The sequence below is a fragment of the Erpetoichthys calabaricus genome, chromosome 14 (assembly GCF_900747795.2).
Source record: "Erpetoichthys calabaricus chromosome 14, fErpCal1.3, whole genome shotgun sequence".
Classification (NCBI taxonomy): Eukaryota; Metazoa; Chordata; class Cladistia; order Polypteriformes; family Polypteridae; genus Erpetoichthys; species Erpetoichthys calabaricus.
The window spans coordinates 96,693,703-96,710,732 of NC_041407.2; the positions used below are offsets into that span (position 1 = coordinate 96,693,703).

The 17,030-nt window shown below is 39.1% G+C and overlaps 1 protein-coding gene and 1 non-coding gene across 3 annotated transcripts in view; both read right to left on the bottom strand.

Moving 5' to 3' along the window:
* Nucleotides 1–2,705: 2,705 nt before the first annotated feature.
* Nucleotides 2,706–17,030, bottom strand: part of kpnb1 (karyopherin (importin) beta 1) — a 35,340-nt gene continuing 21,015 nt past the window's right edge. For both annotated transcript variants that reach the window (XM_028818405.2, XM_051936224.1), the window contains 6 exons: nt 12,393–12,500; nt 12,034–12,177; nt 11,473–11,578; nt 10,591–10,705; nt 9,498–9,659; nt 2,706–5,137 (listed from right to left, as the gene is read on the bottom strand). In XM_028818405.2, the coding sequence (XP_028674238.1) occupies nt 5,137; nt 9,498–9,659; nt 10,591–10,705; nt 11,473–11,578; nt 12,034–12,177; nt 12,393–12,500 (636 nt within the window). In that variant the 3' untranslated portion in view covers nt 2,706–5,136. The remainder of the gene's footprint in view (nt 5,138–9,497; nt 9,660–10,590; nt 10,706–11,472; nt 11,579–12,033; nt 12,178–12,392; nt 12,501–17,030) is intronic.
* On the bottom strand, nt 11,864–12,003 carry LOC114665499 (small nucleolar RNA SNORA79). Its single transcript, XR_003718424.1, has one exon. It is a non-coding gene; the product is annotated as a small nucleolar RNA SNORA79 (small nucleolar RNA).

The following is a 17,030-nucleotide window of genomic DNA, read 5'->3' on the forward strand; positions in this document are numbered from 1 at the left end:
GTTGTCATAATCACATGTGGTTACGTGCCTTCGAGGAGGTCCCATCTACGAAAATTATTTTAAAAGACATCACTTTAAGAGAGGCTCACCGAATCAACAAGCTAACTAAATGAAGAAGAAAAAAATAAACATATAGAGCACGGTCTAAGTTATTTGTACATCATACTGGAAAACACTTACCACAGAGTGTCTGTGGCACCAACCTCTCACTAGCAGGAACGTGAGAAATTTGAAGAGACAAAATTAAAGACTTCTGGGACTTACTTCATGAACTTCGTATGCTATTTACATAAAATGTTTCAATGAACAAATGCTAAACAAACAGCAAACTACGGCTAGATCTACCATCTGGGTGACTTGGGAGCACACCCTGGAGCTTTGCTTTTAAGGGGGCTTAAATTTGTGAGGTAAAAAAAAAAAAGGCCAATCACATTAAATGTTGAAGTTTTCACTGACAGTGCAAGCACTCAGGGCAATCCACAGTACATCGCGCATTTTGATTTTCAAGAGTACAAAATGTACCAAGTCAGACCTAAATAAAAACTTTTTAAAGAACAGGTGTCCTGACTCATTGACAGGAGTAGGTAACTAGTAGGCCACTTTATGAAATTGTATATTAGATGTTACCAAACTGAAAAACACAAAAACAGCCACATGAACGGTCATTCAAAAAAGGTGAAAATGGAGAAAGGAAAAAGAAATATGAAAAGGAGATGGGAGCAAAGCACATAATTTTGCTGAAAACTACTCTGGACTCGAGCAGCATGTTATCAACTGTCAGAATAAAAAGCAAGCTTGTGATACTTTGGACGGTGAAATGGTGCTGGGAAGATCATTACACAGTAATCTAATTTGACTTACCCTGTGATTTCTAGTTGTGTAATATTAATATCCACAGGCAACGAAATCAGCAACTGTAGTTGTCAAGTCTGACATCCCCTCCAACTAGAAGTTGTGTAAGATGTCATGGCTTAAATATCACAGAACACTAATAATGTGTTAGTATTTGGCTTTTTACAAGATATCTTAAAGATTACTAAGCAAAACAGCATCTGCATAAAGATGGATATAGCACATGAAGCATGCAAATCAAACTAAGATGTGGACAAAACTTATGCAGAACACAAATGGCTCAATGCTTTTGGTGGCCAACACTGGGGAAAGGGGCATGGAGACACAGCAGCTAGCACTGCTGCCTCATGGATCCAGCAGTAGTTTGTGTAGTGTTTGTCCATTCTCCCCATATTTGCATGTTTTCCTCAAATATCTCCAGGAGAGGCTAAATGGCGATTTTAAACTGGGTCTTTGCCCAATATCAAAAAGTTAATGGCTTCAGCAGCCAAAGTCAGTAATTAAAATCAATCATCAAGGATGCTCCTAGCAATAATAACTACTTCTAGTCTCTTCCATGTTTAGAATCACTTCAACATAATCAAGTACCTGTGTAATTGCACGTCTGTCTCTGAATGGTGCACATGTGGGCAGTTCATGAAACTGAACAACTAATAAATGAGAAAGCAATCATTTATAAAGTCGTAATACCCCCTTTTGAATTTTCTTTTATGTAATTTATCCATTGTGTACACTAAGGACCACGTTTCAACCATCAAATCTCATCTTGTCTGTCTATTCACCAATCGTGCAAAAAACAATTTTCACAAAATTTTGCCCACAGGTTGCTGTTGATTCAACTTACCATGTAGGCTGGGGGGCATTTCAAGAATTTCTTTGGAGATGCAGGCTCTTAATTTTAGGGAGCACTGGGACAACACAGACTCTATTTTATTCCAACATAACTGAGTTGAACACAATGAAATGTTCATGTGTAATAAAACTGCACCAACTTAAACTCCACTCCTAAATGGCATTCCACAAGTTTCAACAGGGTAGTTGAAATGGGAAGACCCAAAAAAATATACATCACTCCAAAACAAACAAAATTATGTTTACTTATTACTGCTCATACAGCCTAAAATATACCCTTTAAAGCCTTTCAAAAGTTCTATTGAGAAATGGTGTCGGGAGTTTGGAACACTAAACCAAAACCACACTATCATGCCAGAACAGTTCAGCTGATGATAATGAATAATTTGACAACTAGCTCTCTCACTCTGTCACACACACACATGGGAAACCGCATATGGCTTGTTGTCAGGTCAGCAGACCCAAGCATGTCTTTATGCATCGCCAACAAAAAAAAGTATTTAAGGATGTGATTGTGCGATTCCAAATATCCCAAGATTAGGAGGAATGTACTGTAACTACTATTTAAAGAACTTTGCAATGAGGAAGCATGATATAAAAATAAGGATAGGAGGTATTGGCTAGATAATTGGCTTTTTTGACACAAACCAGAACACACATTCATTTCAAGGTAAAAACTGATCTTTGTAAAGTGGTCAAAATGAATTACAAATATACAACACACCAACTAAATAAACTAAGCATCAAACCAAGTGAGTATTTAGTGGATGCCTCTCTGGTAGCAACAAGGGACTGAAGTTTGTGTGCACGTTTCCTCTTTCTTTCTCAATATCACCGTTGCACATTTAGGGCATGGCCAGTGAAAAAACATCACAATTAAGACAATGCTGTTTTTTTGGGGGGTTGGAATTACAGCAGCTGCTTCACTGTTAATATTTTTCAATACCATGGATAAAACTGTTAGTAAAACTTGCAAAGCAAAGAAAACACACAAACACCCATTAGTTTCTCAGTGTGTTTTATTCACCTGTTGTCTAAAGCTGAAGGCTCACATAAGTCAGACATAGGTGACACTGAGGAATGGTCAGAATTTCCCCATTTGCAGAACAGTCTCGCTCACTCTCCCCTCCCTCGTCCCAATTAAGTACAAAATAATAAGCATAAAAAAAACAAAAACACATTGTTTTCAAGCTTGGAGTAAGTAGCAAGTCAGATTGAGCTGGACAACACCCTTGTCACTAGCACACAGCCAGCCAGCCAAGTGCTTCCATGCTGCCTGTGTGGTTTAAATTATTCGGGACCACACACTGCATCTGAAAACCCAGCTCTAAAAGGCACATCTGAAAGCCTGCCTAGTGAGGTTCACATAGACAAAGGGCAGACAGGAGGATGCTGGAATGCACTGCCATCAAGGCAAGGAGCTTTAGGACAGCACAAGAAATTGGGGATTTAACTAACATCTGCTCCAGTCACCATGGGCGAACATTGCCATGTGGTTTTTCCAGCTTGAACCAGGCATCTAATTCTATGGACTAGTAACATGAATGCATCATCCATGGCTTAAAAAGATAATAAAAATGGCTATTAATTTGAGGGGGCTAGCTTGTGACAAAAATCCTAAACATCAATGTCAGCAAAGCCCATTGAACGGGTGCATAAAATTAATGTGTTATTGCACAGCTTAGAGGCTGCAAGAGTGTAGAATACCTGTAACGGGCAAGACAAAAATCATCAGTAACAGATAATCCTAAATTTGGCAAGCCCTCTAATTATGGAGCACTTTGCACCTCCTGTACCATTAAAGATATGCTGTGGAGTTCTTCAGAAAAAGTCTTCATTCAATAAAGGATCTTAGTTTGATACTGCAGTTACTAGGCCAGATACAAGCATGGCAACAAATTATGTACTACTAAATATACAACTGCCAGGCTGTACTAAATAAATTTGCCTAAGGAGACATTAAGCTCAAGATATGTCGTCATTTGTGGCTTTTTACAGGCTTAACTGGGGTCTGCATTCCTCCTGTACTGCCCAGGCATCATACCCCATTAAATTTCACAAGCCAAAATTTATATTAAAAATAATAATAATAAAAAAAAAAAACTTAAAGACCAATCTACAAAAGGTACAGGGGAATGTTTAATACCATTTTATTTATTTTATTTTACTTCTCTCATCGCAGTGGAAAAATATAGAACCTTTTACAAGTGCCTCTATTTCGTTTACAAGCTTTGTAAGTATAAGTGCAGCAAGAGACCAGTATCACATTTTAAAAACACAGAAAGGCCAACTTTTTTCCCAAATGGAGAGCTGGTTCCAGCCTTTTTAGACATGTCTTAATTCACAGTACATCCCAATAGGTTGCGATTTTACATAGTCTGACAAATTCTTTGGCACGCTACTTTTGTTTGGACTGATTTGAAGACAAGGCCTTTTGTTGAATGCTATCAGCCACATTTAGATCATATATGCATTTTGCTTTATTCTCTGTGCACATTTTAAATTTTTGTTTCCACACAGGCAAAAGGTGGCTTACTTTTTCATTTTCTACTTTCCTTAAGGAGGAGATTCTGGAAACCAGTTTAAACCTGAAAAGGAAGCTCTGAGCATTCATCAGTGATTCTCCTACAAAAAAAAAAAAAAAAAAAAAAAAAAAAAAAAAAAAAAGACAAGAAATGCAACTCATCTCCAATTTCTTGTTGTGCTGCCATTAGTTGAACGGACTCTTGAAATCGTTTCGGTAATGCGTTCACTAATTTATTTGCATTGAGTTTCGCTTCTATGTTGAATTTCAAAGTGAAGAAAGTGAACCCTCCTCACTCACACACACACTCAACTGGAATTAGCCCTCACGCACTTACAAGAACCCCATGCATATACAGCACAATGGTTTAAAGATAGAGATGGGCCAGGAAAAACCACTTTTAAGCTTTCTCCACCTACAGCAGCAAAACCCTTTTAAGAAATCTTGACATTTTCCAATTCAGAAGATCCACTCCACAAGTGCTTTAAAGAGCGTCCAAAACACCAGCCAAATAAGTTCTGTCCACTGTTAAGCTCTTTTTGTTTAAACACCATAGCCCACTCTCCAAATTGGCTGTTATATTTTCTAAGTTTTTCTTTTCCCGAAGGCTTCTGCTCCTGAAAGGACATCAGTTAATGCTGTCCAGTCTGTATTCTCTTCCTCACACTTCAATGAAATTCAGCAATCAGTGAGTAGACGCACTGCTGATGCGGACAGTAGCCGCAGCTGCTGCTGGAATTTGTTCTTTTTCAGAAGGTGGTGTGATTTCAAGCCTCACTCACTCATTCTCACATCCCAAACACTCACCCGTGCACACTCCTCACTTCTGCTTAGAATTGGGTTTTTTATTTTTCAAAAGATTGGAGAATTCCAGAGGGGTTTCCCAAGATGTTTTCTCAACTGTCAGATCTAGAAGACAAAAAGGAAAGGTGTTTCAAAACACTAAAAAGCAAAGAGGTAAAACAAAGAAAGGGTCAATGGCCTTTATGCATTTTGTTAACTTTAAAATTTTATAAAGAAAACTGAAACAGGGTAAGATGACAACACTTCCCTAATCCTCCCCTGGCACCCCAAGCATATCTATTGTCACTAGTAACCCATCCTACTAGAGGGCTTCTAAACCACTGCCAAAATTCTAAACTGAAATCAATTGGTTTTTATTCAATTTAAAAGATGTCAAATACCCATTTTGAACTTATACTTAATATATAAAAAACAACACATCTGGAAGATCAGAAACCAATGCAGTATAGTGTCAATTTTAGTTGCGGCATCCATGTTACAAAGTGATGTAGGATGTAACAGGACTTTTTGCATTTTTTAACTAAAGTTTCTCTATTCCAGTTGCACTCAATTTAGCGTGCCATTTAACAAGAAGGGATTGTAAATGTTAATGCTACCATGGCTGAAGAGATTCTAATACATTAGGGTCATACAGCACACAGCACTTATTTTCATTTTAGAGAGCCACCTCTTCACGAAGCTCTACCAGAATCAACTTATTTGGTAATTAAAGGATAGATAGCTTCTATTGTCATTAATGAAACCGACAGCTGTCCATCCAATAAAAGCAAGTAGTGTTTTAGCTTGAAAACTAAAAAAAAAGGGTCGTTACTGCTTAGCTAAAATCTTTGCTTTACACTACAGGGGACAGCTGCTTGACTCTGATCGCCAGCTAACCAGGAGTCTTTGATGGGCAATTTATGCCTCATGTGGACTTTATTTTCAGCTTACCCACGCACACTGATGTAATCAAAGAGAAATCAGGGGAGCATGCTTTATACTATGGGCTTCGTTCCCTCCTTTAAATGCAGGTGGGCTACAAGAGGTTGTGTAGAATGCAAAGCAGGGGAAAAAAATAAATCACTTGTTCCATATGTCTAAGAGTTACAGTTTTTATAAATATCCTGTACTTTGTTCTCCCATTCTGATCAAAGCTTTCTATGTTAAGTGTAAATTTGCCATTTCTGTAACGATGCACAGTGATCAAAAGGAAAAAAACTGGACACTGAGCAAAACAAGATGGTGGACGGCCCCGCTATATTTAATTAGAGCTTTTACCAGTATTTAGGAGCATTAACAGTTCATCACATTTTAATTATTAGTGCTATGACCTGCATCATCATATGAAAGTTTAACTGTGTGGTCTGGGAAAGTGCTGTATTCCTGACATATGGACTATTTTCACAATTAACCTTTAGTCAAATGTTTCCACTTCAGATTTATTAGCTGTAGTAAACTGACACATTTGTCAATTGAATTATTTCAACTTTAAATGAAACGGGAATAATATGCAGCAGAATCAATAGAAGTAATATATTGTGCTTTATTATATACTGTGGTTTCACTGGCAAACCCCTCTGCTTACCCACAACTTCATTTTTTTTTATATAACTAGACAATTTCCAGACAATATTCTACAAAATATAAAACATTAATATTAATATGAATGACTATGTGAAGACGCAAGGTTTACTTACCATGGCAGTGACATTCATGTCTCTGGTGACTCTTCCTATGAAGTCAGTGGACAGATTGGGAGGACATGGGGGGTGGGGGAAGAATGGGTCACGAGTTTGCTGGAAAGGAGTGTGTGGCACTCCGTATATATGCAAAAAGACAAAGGTTCAAGTCTTGAGTCCTGGTGCTTCCAGTCTTGCTATATGATTGCGAGACATGGACGCTATCCAGTGACCGGAGATGAAGACTGGACTCCTTCGGTACTGTGTCTCTTCAGAGAATCCTTGGGTACCACTGGTTTGACTGTGTCGAAGGAGCAGCTGCTCACGGAGTCCCAAATGAGGCACATTACCTGCACTGTGAGGGAGCATTAGTTATGGCACTACGGCCACGTATTGAGATTCCCCGAGGGTGATCCAGCTCGCAGGGTCCGCATTGTTGAGGACTCGACTGGCTGGACCAGGCCAAGTGGACACCCACACAACACCTGGCTGCAGCAGATACATGGTCATTTCTGGAGGGTGGGACTGGGCTGCGCGTCTGCCTGGAGGGTTGCCAACCAGGATCACAAGCTGTTTCATCATGTGGTGGCTGTGGCAACATGCTGCACCAGTGGATGCTCCCCAACCTGAACTAACCTTTAAGTTAAAATGTAGTGCCATTGGAATCTATGCACTATGACTTGTTGGAGGACTTGTGTAAATTAAATTACATAAATCATCATTTAAATAAAGAGAACTAAGCACAAAACTATTCTTTTTGACATTAAATCTGTTTACAAAAAATCTCACCAAACACTAATCATTCAAATACATAATCCAGCTGCAAGGGGATTTCAACAACTGCAATCAAGTGGCACAAAATGAAGGCAGCAATAAATTGGAATCGCTTTAAGAAATCATTCTGTTGATTAGATACATATGAACCCTTGTGAAAACAAAACTTGTAATAGCTTTCATCTCCAGAACTACACACCAAATAAACAAAACACAATGTTTTGGGGTATTGAACTTAAAAGGAGAGGAGGGCATCAAGGGGATTTACACAAAAACGGTACTGGGTATAGGGATTGCAATACTTTTTAAGGAGCCAAAAGTATGGCTGAATTAACATCTTAAATATTTTGTAATACTTTGCTCAAATCTTCTACAATCTGAAACTCTCAGACATGTCTCTGCACTGTGTTTCTTAACCTGATGTTCTGCTGGTCCTGTATTGCATCCATCTTTAATTCCCACTTATTTCAGGGGCATGTTGCCTTCAGAAACTGAAATGCATGCTCAAATGCATTAAGGTCAACTATTCAAGAATAGTTCACTTTTTGGAATTTTAATATATTGAATGGCTTTAAGGTCATTGTCCAGCTGAAGAATAACATGCTGCCGAATCAGTTTTGATACATTCTGTTGAATGTGAGCAGGTGTCTATGTACATATCAGGACTGAACCTGCATTCGCCTCATCAGTAAATACAACAGAACCATGTCCAGTGGCATCCATAAACACCCAAGCCAGAACACTACCATCTCCATCATGTTTCACTGAGGAGGTGCTATATTATTAAGAACCTAAGCTGTTCCTTTCTCCACATCTCTTTCCAGTACTGTCGTGTGGACAGATGGCACACCTTACCACGGTTCCAAAAAAGCAGTTTTTTTGATATATACTTCTTATCAAACTGTAACCTAGCATTCTGTTACATATTGTTTACATCCTGTGGTAGAACCCTCTGAATTTATGCTTGTGCAATCTTCACTTTATGGTCATCTTGTACACAGCTACACTTACAGTACATATTTGACAGTCTTTGATCTGGGCAACTTTTTTTTTTTTATTAAAAGTATTTTCCACTCATCCACTACAGCAGTCTTCCCTGGTCTACCAGGCTGTTTGGTACATTATTAGAAAAAAAAATGTACTGGTGAGCTCAGGAATATCAAACAGTTTATTCCAGAAAACAAAGTTTTGTCACATTTAGATTTCCACATTTTTTCACCCTGCTTTAGTGGCATCAACACCTCTTTGGGCCATCAAACAGAGGTGATAAAAGCAACAGATTTCAAATTAAAATACCACAATTGGAATCGCCTGGTTAACTGTGCATGATGTAACACCACACACCTGGCCAAGAACAATTAAGCAGCCAGTTTTCAAATTACTTTTGGCTCCTTAAAATGGGGGGATGGAACTACATTAGTAGTAAAATTTCTATACCATTCAATGTTTTTCAACTAAACACCACAGATTACTGAAAAGTTATACTAAACACTCGTACCCTTTGTTTAATCTCCTTATCATAATGCTCTAGTAGTGAGCCACACTAAAATTGTGCCATTATCAAAATACTAATGGACTTGTGTTTGCCCTGCTAAGTGCTGAAGTTTTCTCCTCATGGATGTCTGCTTAAGTTTTTCGATAAAATATTTTAACAAAGGTAAATTTAAAGGTTGAAATATAATTTTACATTAAGGGCCAGAAAAAGGGAGCAGGACTATGGAAAGCTGTTATACTTCTAACACACATTTATGGGCTTATGAAAAGTACAGATAACTGACGGAGAAAGGGTTACACAAAGCACAGCAAAATGCATTAAGTGCAAAAGAAAACAAAGAAAAATTAAAGTCCAAGAAATCACTTGAAAGCTTTCTAAACTGCTGGGCTCTCGCACTCTGCTTCAAAAGAATAGCAAGCTCAGAGCTCAGTGTCGCTGAAACATTTAAGCAGTTTTTTTTTTCTTTTTAAATTGAAATGAGCTTTACTTTGATCTGTACTATTTTAATGATTTGCTAAAATTACAGCATGATACTTACCAAGCTTGGTTTTTCAGTTTCCTTAGTTCCTTGGTTGCCCAAGTAGCAAGAGTTTTTGTTTTGCTCGTCTTCGATCTTCTCCCTTCAGTTAGCAGCTCATGTATCATGGGTCTAAGTTCCACTAACATCATGACATCTTTACCAAATGCTGTACATAAATCACTATAGATATAACAGGACAGAAAGACAAAAGTAAGACCGAATACACATCATTGTTTCTTATCCCAACAAATTTCAATCATGGTGACAGATAAGTCAGCCACTACCCCAGTATCAATTAACACTAGACACACCATGGTAAGGATACCAGTTTGTTACAAGTTATTCATGATCATAGCTGCATAAGCCCTAACAACCAAACAATTTCCAGCTGCTAATCATCTAAAACTGGGGTTTGGGGGATGGGAGGAACCAAAAAAAAAACCAAAAAACTACAAGACCCATTAGCAAAAACACCACAAAAATGCATCTGAACACACATTGCCAATTTCAAATTCCAAATTTAGCTCCTTGATTGTTTATAAGCTCTATATACTGTAATTTAAATTGTTAAAACAGTAGTGCCCGATAGCTATGAATTTAGAGTAATAATGATACATGTTGGCAGCAAAGATGTACTATTGCCACTACTAATTTTCGTAGGAGAAACAAAAATGAAAAGATATTAAGGTTAAATAACAGTTCTAATAACACCCAAGAGCCAGTGTTTCTAAATGAATGAGACCAGAGCTAAGTTAATTTGAAGAAGACAATTAGCATTTTGGAGCCCCTGGGAACCCTTAGCCCAAACATGAATGCTCAACTTTATACAGCCATTGTATATATCAGGCAAGGAGAGGATATTTTCAAACACAGTCTATATTAGGGAAATATCCTACCAAGGGTTTGCTCATCTTAACAGGTGAATTACTGGCGAGGGCAACAGTGATGCTGATACATCAGGAGAGTCAAATAATGGCTCAAATATTAACATACCAATATACATCAAGTCAAAATACATTTCAAAAAGAGGCACAAAACAACATGTATACCAACACAACCACTTAAACTAGTTGCTACTGTAAAAGGTGAAGTAGAAACAGTGAAATATTACCCAATAAGGCCAGCAGCATTAGCCACCACACCATCTGAATGATCCTCATCCTCTGCAATGTGGTGAATAAAAGACAGAATAAACTCTACCCGAGGCTGAACAAGCATGACATCCGCTGAACAGGGTTAGTGGAGAGGGGAAGAAAAATACAAAAACAAAACAGGGCTTTTAATACTGACCAGTCCAATAGTTTTAATTCCATATATTTCTAATGAATTATTATTATTATTATTATATTTCACCTATACTTAGGTTTAACTCTTTTCTTGTATCACATGGTTAAGAAAGCTGGACAAATTATGCATTAAAAATGTTTCACATTATTAGCACAATTTCTAACACTAATACAGCAATAAAGTAGGATATTTATATTAACTCCAAAAAATATCAAGGGAAGCATTTTGTATTATCCAACAAACAAAAGGATGGAAATGAGCTTTACCAAACTTGTGTTTTCTTGTCTGTGAAATCAACTTCATGATCATCAAAAAGAATTCTGTGGTCAGTTTGACTGAACATGTCTATTCCATGAAGGTTTCCTCCCCTAAGTTGTTCAGTGCTTACATGTACTTATGCATGTATACCAAAACAATCTGGGGTGCTTCAGGCACTCATATGTACCAGACTCCCTGGAGTCTTTAGCACTAAACACATACATACATACACACACACACACACACATACACACACACACAAAACAAAATTGCCTTCTTCCAATTTGTGTCAGGATACAAAAGCAGGTGGCTGCTACATTAGTGGGGTTGTCATGCACACATTATTAGGCACTGTTAATTCCATATGCTAATACTGGATGACAAGCTAACAATATTTAATGTAAATACAATTACTGTATAAAACCTCTCAAGCCTCTTGAGCACTTACGATGTACATTTTCTTGGTCGCCTTTAAGCCCTTGAATAATACCGGTGTATGCCTCCAGACAGCCTTCCCTCAACTCATTCAAATAATCCACCATGTCATAATCTGTCTGTATAAAGAAAACCAAATCACTCTTCAATGAGTATGAAACCTGTACCAAAAAACATGTGCATCTTACCAAAAGTTGACACATATTTCAAAGCCATTATATTATTCCATTGATACCGAAACAGTTGAAAAATGAACTTAAACACCTCAAAAACTTTTAGAAAATGTATTTAACACGTTTTTTTTTTTTTGAACTGACAAGGCAATTAAGCCGCATTTTTCACTTTACACCAAAACAAGTTAATAGAAATTTCTGAAACATCTCAAATAAATCATGTCTATTAGAAAATGTCTGGACCCGCAAATTTCGGAATAGACACTGGCAGCACCACTGCCTCAACTCCGAGTGAAGTAGTCCATGTTTGCTCTGTGATGACCTAAAATCCTACTTGCTAGGGCTCTAAGCAGGAGGAGGAACGGTCATCAGGAAAAGCAAGATGTACAACTGTGGCTTACCTTATCAACCTGGGCCTGAGAGGCCTGCTGGAGAGTATCAAGAACAATCTCAAGGTACTTCTTGAACTCTCCACCAATGGCAAGAGCGATATCACCAAATGCAGAGAGGATCTGGGGCTTCACAGACCTGTGAACGTTTTCATTCTGAAAGGGAAAAAAAAATTCCCAAAATTCCCTAATGGCAAAACCAAGAGTCAACTGAAAAATTTAAAAATGTTTTATGTATGTGCCAACTGGATTCTTACCATTGTTTCTATAGATGGCTTATAGAAATTTAAAAATATGTAATTATATGCAGACACTAGAGGATAACTGGCAAATCAAAAAGTAAGCAAAGACCAAATGGTAAGTCTACCTACCCCAAGGTTTTCCAGTAGCAGCTGCATGATTTCATCACAGTAAGGCAGAATGTTAGACATGAGGGCTCTACAAAGGTCACAGACCAGCCCCACTGCAGCCAGACAAACCTGCCAGAGAGAAATGAGGGTGAAAAAAGAAGACTGCTTAAACATGTATTCAGTCCCTCCTCAAAGATCTACAAAAACAAAACGAAGACTTGATAAAGAAGTCACCAAGAGACTAAGAATCACTTCAAAGGAGCTACAGATTCTACCAGCAAAGACTGGGATTAAGGTACACCTTTCAACAGGCCTATTTGGGTAGGTAGCACAAAACAAACCACTACTCAAAAAAGTATATCAGGTGTTTGCCAAAAAAACAGGACTGTCCCTGTTACCATGTGGGAAAAAAAAATGTGGTCAGATGACAAACAGATAAAGCATTAAGCCCATAGTTGAAAGAGGTGTGTTGTGTAAATTTAACACTGCCCAAAAACTCTAATCACGATGCTGTATTGCGACAGCATTATGCTATGGGGCTGCTTTTGACAGCGAAGACTTTGTAGGTGGTTAAAATAGAAAGTTAAAGCAAATATCTCAAAAGAATGTTTGTGTTTGATAATAAACTGAAGCACAGGCAAATGTTCCTCTTTCACTAGGACAAAGATCCCACACACAGAGCAAAATTAATACTAGTGTGGCTCCAGAACAAGATGGTGAATGTTTCTGCTGCAAAACAAGTACCTAACATAAAATGCCACATTGTAAGGAACACAAAAACCCTAAATTAGAGTTTAAGCAGTTTGAAATGAATGCATCACAGAAAATGTTCTGTTATTCAAGACACATAATTAGTCAAAGGTCTGAATATTTTTGCAGGTGACTGTATATTCATCCTAAATTATGCAGCTGCTCAGGACTTGAGTGTGCAGCTGCATGCATTTGTGCAGCACATCTGGAATCACTAGCAATTGGTAAGATTATTGTACCAGCTGGAACACCACATGCCAAATGACAGCCAGATAGCTAGAGCAGTGGTGACCTGTAACTGCAGTGCTTTCAGACCCAAAAGTGAGAGGAGAAAGTATTAAATTGACATCAAACCAGAAAAGTGGTACCAAGCTCTCAAGTCCTTGGCATATACACTAAAGTAATGTATGAAAACAACAGTATGCACTTTCTCCACTACTGAAAGGAGAAAACATTCCTCACCAAAGCCACAGAACACAGGAGATCAAAATGGTGCAGGAAAATAAATCACATCCATTATGACAGGATCCTCACCTAAAATTGCATTCATCACCACTACTCTAAATTGCAGCTTTAAAAGAGGTTGTTTGTTAGGTTCACCCTGGGTTCCTCAAGGCTCTGGATGTTGTGGGGCTGTCCTGGTTGACACGCCTCTGCAACATCGCATGGACATCGGGGGCAGCGCCTCTGGATTGGCAAACCGGGGTGGTGGTTCCCCTTTTTAAGAAGGGTGACCGGAAGATGTGCTCCAACTATAGGGGGAAATCACACTCCTCAGCCTCCCCAGTAAGGTCTATTCAGGGGTGTTGGAGAAGAGAGTTCGATCGATGGTCGAATCTCCGATTCAAGAGGAACAATGCGGATTCCGTCCCGGCCGTGGAACACTGGACCAGCTCTACACACTGGCCAGGATCCTGGAGGGGGCATGGGAGTTTGCCCAACCACTCCACATGTGTTTTGTGGATTTGAAGAAGGCATTCGACCGTGTCCCTCGAAGCATCCTGTGGGGTGTGCTCCAAGAGTACGGGGTACAAGGCTCGTTGTTACGAGCCATCCAGTCCCTGTACAGGAGGAGCAGGAGCTTGGTCTGCATTGCCGATAATAAGTTGGACTCGTTTCCTGTTGAGGTTGGACTCCGCCAGGGCTGCCATTTGTCACGGATTCTGTTCATAAGTTAAATGGACAAAATTTCTAGGCGCAGCCAAGGAGGAGAGGGGGTCTTGTTCGGTGACCTCAGAATCTCGTCTCTGCTATTTGCGGATGACGTGGTTCTGTTGGCTTCATCGGACAGTGACCTTCAGCTCTCACTGGAGCGGTTCGCAGCCGAGTGCGAAGCAGCTGGGATGAGAGTCAACACCTCTAAATCCGAGGCCATGGTTCTCAACTGGAAAAGAGTGGAATGCTTTCTCCAGATTGGGAGCACAGTACTGCCTCAAGTGGAGGAGTTCAAGTATCTCGCGGTCTTGTTCACGAGTGAGGGAAGAATGGAGCGGGAGGTTTACAGACGGACTGGTGCAGCATCCCTAGAATGCAGGCTCTGCAACGGTCAATCGTGGTGAAGAGAGAACTGAGCCAAAAGACGAGGCTGTCGATTTACCAGTCGAACTACGTTCATAACCTCACCTATGGCTACGAACTTTGGGTAGTGACCAAAAGAGCAAGATCGCGGATACAAGCGACCAAAATGAGTTTTCTCCGCAGGGTGGCTGGACTTTCCCTTAGAGAGAGAGGGTGAGGAGTTCAGTTATCTGGGAGAGACTCGGAGTAGAGTCTGCTCCTCTGCATTTAGAGGAGCCAGTTGAGGTGGTTCGGGCATCTGGTTAGGATGCCCCCTAGACGCCTCCCTGGGGGGGTGATCCGGGCATGCCCCACTGGGAGAAGGCCATGGGGCAGACCCAGGACACGCTGGAGGGATTATATTTCCCGGCTGGCCCTGGAACGCCTTGGGGTCCTCCCAGAGGAGCTGGAGGAGGTGGCCGGGGAGAGGGAGGTCTGGGCTTCCCTGCTTAGGCTGCTGCCCAAGCGACCCGACCCGACCTCGGATAAGCGGTGGATAATGGATGGATGGATGTTTGTTAGGCAGTTAAACGTCGAAAGAATATTACACATGTTCGCAGTGGTGAGCAAAATAGATAACGTGCAAACTCACATTCAAAGAGTGCCATATCACCTCTTAATTTAATTGGAATTGGTGCCAACAAAAGGGAAAAGGAGTAAAAATCATGATTAACAAATGCGACGATTGTTTATTTTAGTGGGAAGCCCATTACTAAAGAAAGAACAGGGTGTGCTGGAAATCAAATGCATCTAGCTCCCCAACAGTTGTCATGCTGGTCATATCTTTCTCGTTCATTCCTGCTACACCCAACACTTTCTTCTCTGCCATGGGATCCAAATGTCAAACAATTTTTAATCTGGAGAACTGTTATATTAACCTCTTTTCACTGAAAACAAACTGCTCCATGTTTATCAAATCAAAATTATTCTTTTGTACAAAGTAAAAAAATCAGCACTGAATTTCGTTCACTAAAGCAGAAGAAAGCACTTTTAAAAAGGCACATTTTCATTTAGTGGGTTTAAAATGTTAAAATCTACTGCATACAAGTTCTTAAAGTATTTTCAACAGCTTGTGGCCTATTTAAAATAAAACCTTTTTAAACACTATAAAATAAATTTGGCCATGTTTTATAAAAAAAAAAAAAAAAAAAAAAAAATTATATTTTTCCATTAAAGTTTAGTTTGTACTGAAGGCTAAAGAGAAGACATTTTGAAAAGTGCATTCATCTGAACAGCTTAAGAAAAGTGCCCATCTGCTTATATACTTTACAGAATCCTTTTGAATATACTTAAAAGCTACAGAGTTGTTGAAAAAAGCTTCCAACTCTAGAAATCTTAAAAAGTATAATCTGTACTGAAGATGGAGTCAGAGTCGACGTTTCTAATCATGGCTTTTATTTACAGTAATGCATATCATGACACAACCTCATCTTTTTTAGTATAAACAAATGAAGGTGTGTTAGAAGTGTACATTAGGACTGGGATCTCCAAGGGGTTGACACAAGTTATGGGTGAAGGACCTTTACACTTTCATATGGTAAAAGCTAGCAGTCAGCACTGACAAATGGACTGAAATTGCTTACAGTGGGGCTGGGGGAAACAGTAAAAAGTATACGACTTTGAATATGAACAGATACCAATATACAATGCTCGTTTACAAACTAAAAATCCTCTCATACTGACTCTGGTTCCAAGCATTTGATATTCAAAGCATATTAAGATAATGCAGCAGGCAGATGTGCAATGAGCAATCAAAGCCACAGAATAAAGCATGATATACTTATATATAAAAAAAAAAAAAAAAAATACATAAATAATGGAAGTCCAACATTTAGAGTATGTTTTCACTGGTTTGAAGAGTTTTTAAAGACATTCATGCACGAATTGAGGAAATTCTCAAATGTGCATTGTCTGGTAAAACCATATCCATAATAGAAAATACAGTAATCCCTCCTCCATCATGGGGGTTGTGTTCCAGACCCCCCCGCGAAAGGTGAAAATCTGCGAAGTAGAAACCATATGTTTTTATGGTTATTTTTATATTGTCACGCTTGGGTCACAGATTTGCACAGAAACACAGGAGGTTGTAGAGAGACAGGAACGTTATTCAAACACTGCAAACAAACATTTGTCTCTTTTTCAAAAGTTTAAATTGTGCTCCATGACAAGACAGAGATGACAGTTCCGTCTCAAAGTTAAAAGAATGCAAACATATCTTCCTCTTCAAAGGAGTGCGCGTCAGAGAGAGAGAGAGAGAGAAAAAAGCAAACAGTCAAAAATCAATAGGGCTGTTTGGCTTTTAAGTATGTGAAGCACCGCCAAACAAAGTAGCTGCAAGGAAGGGAGCAAGCA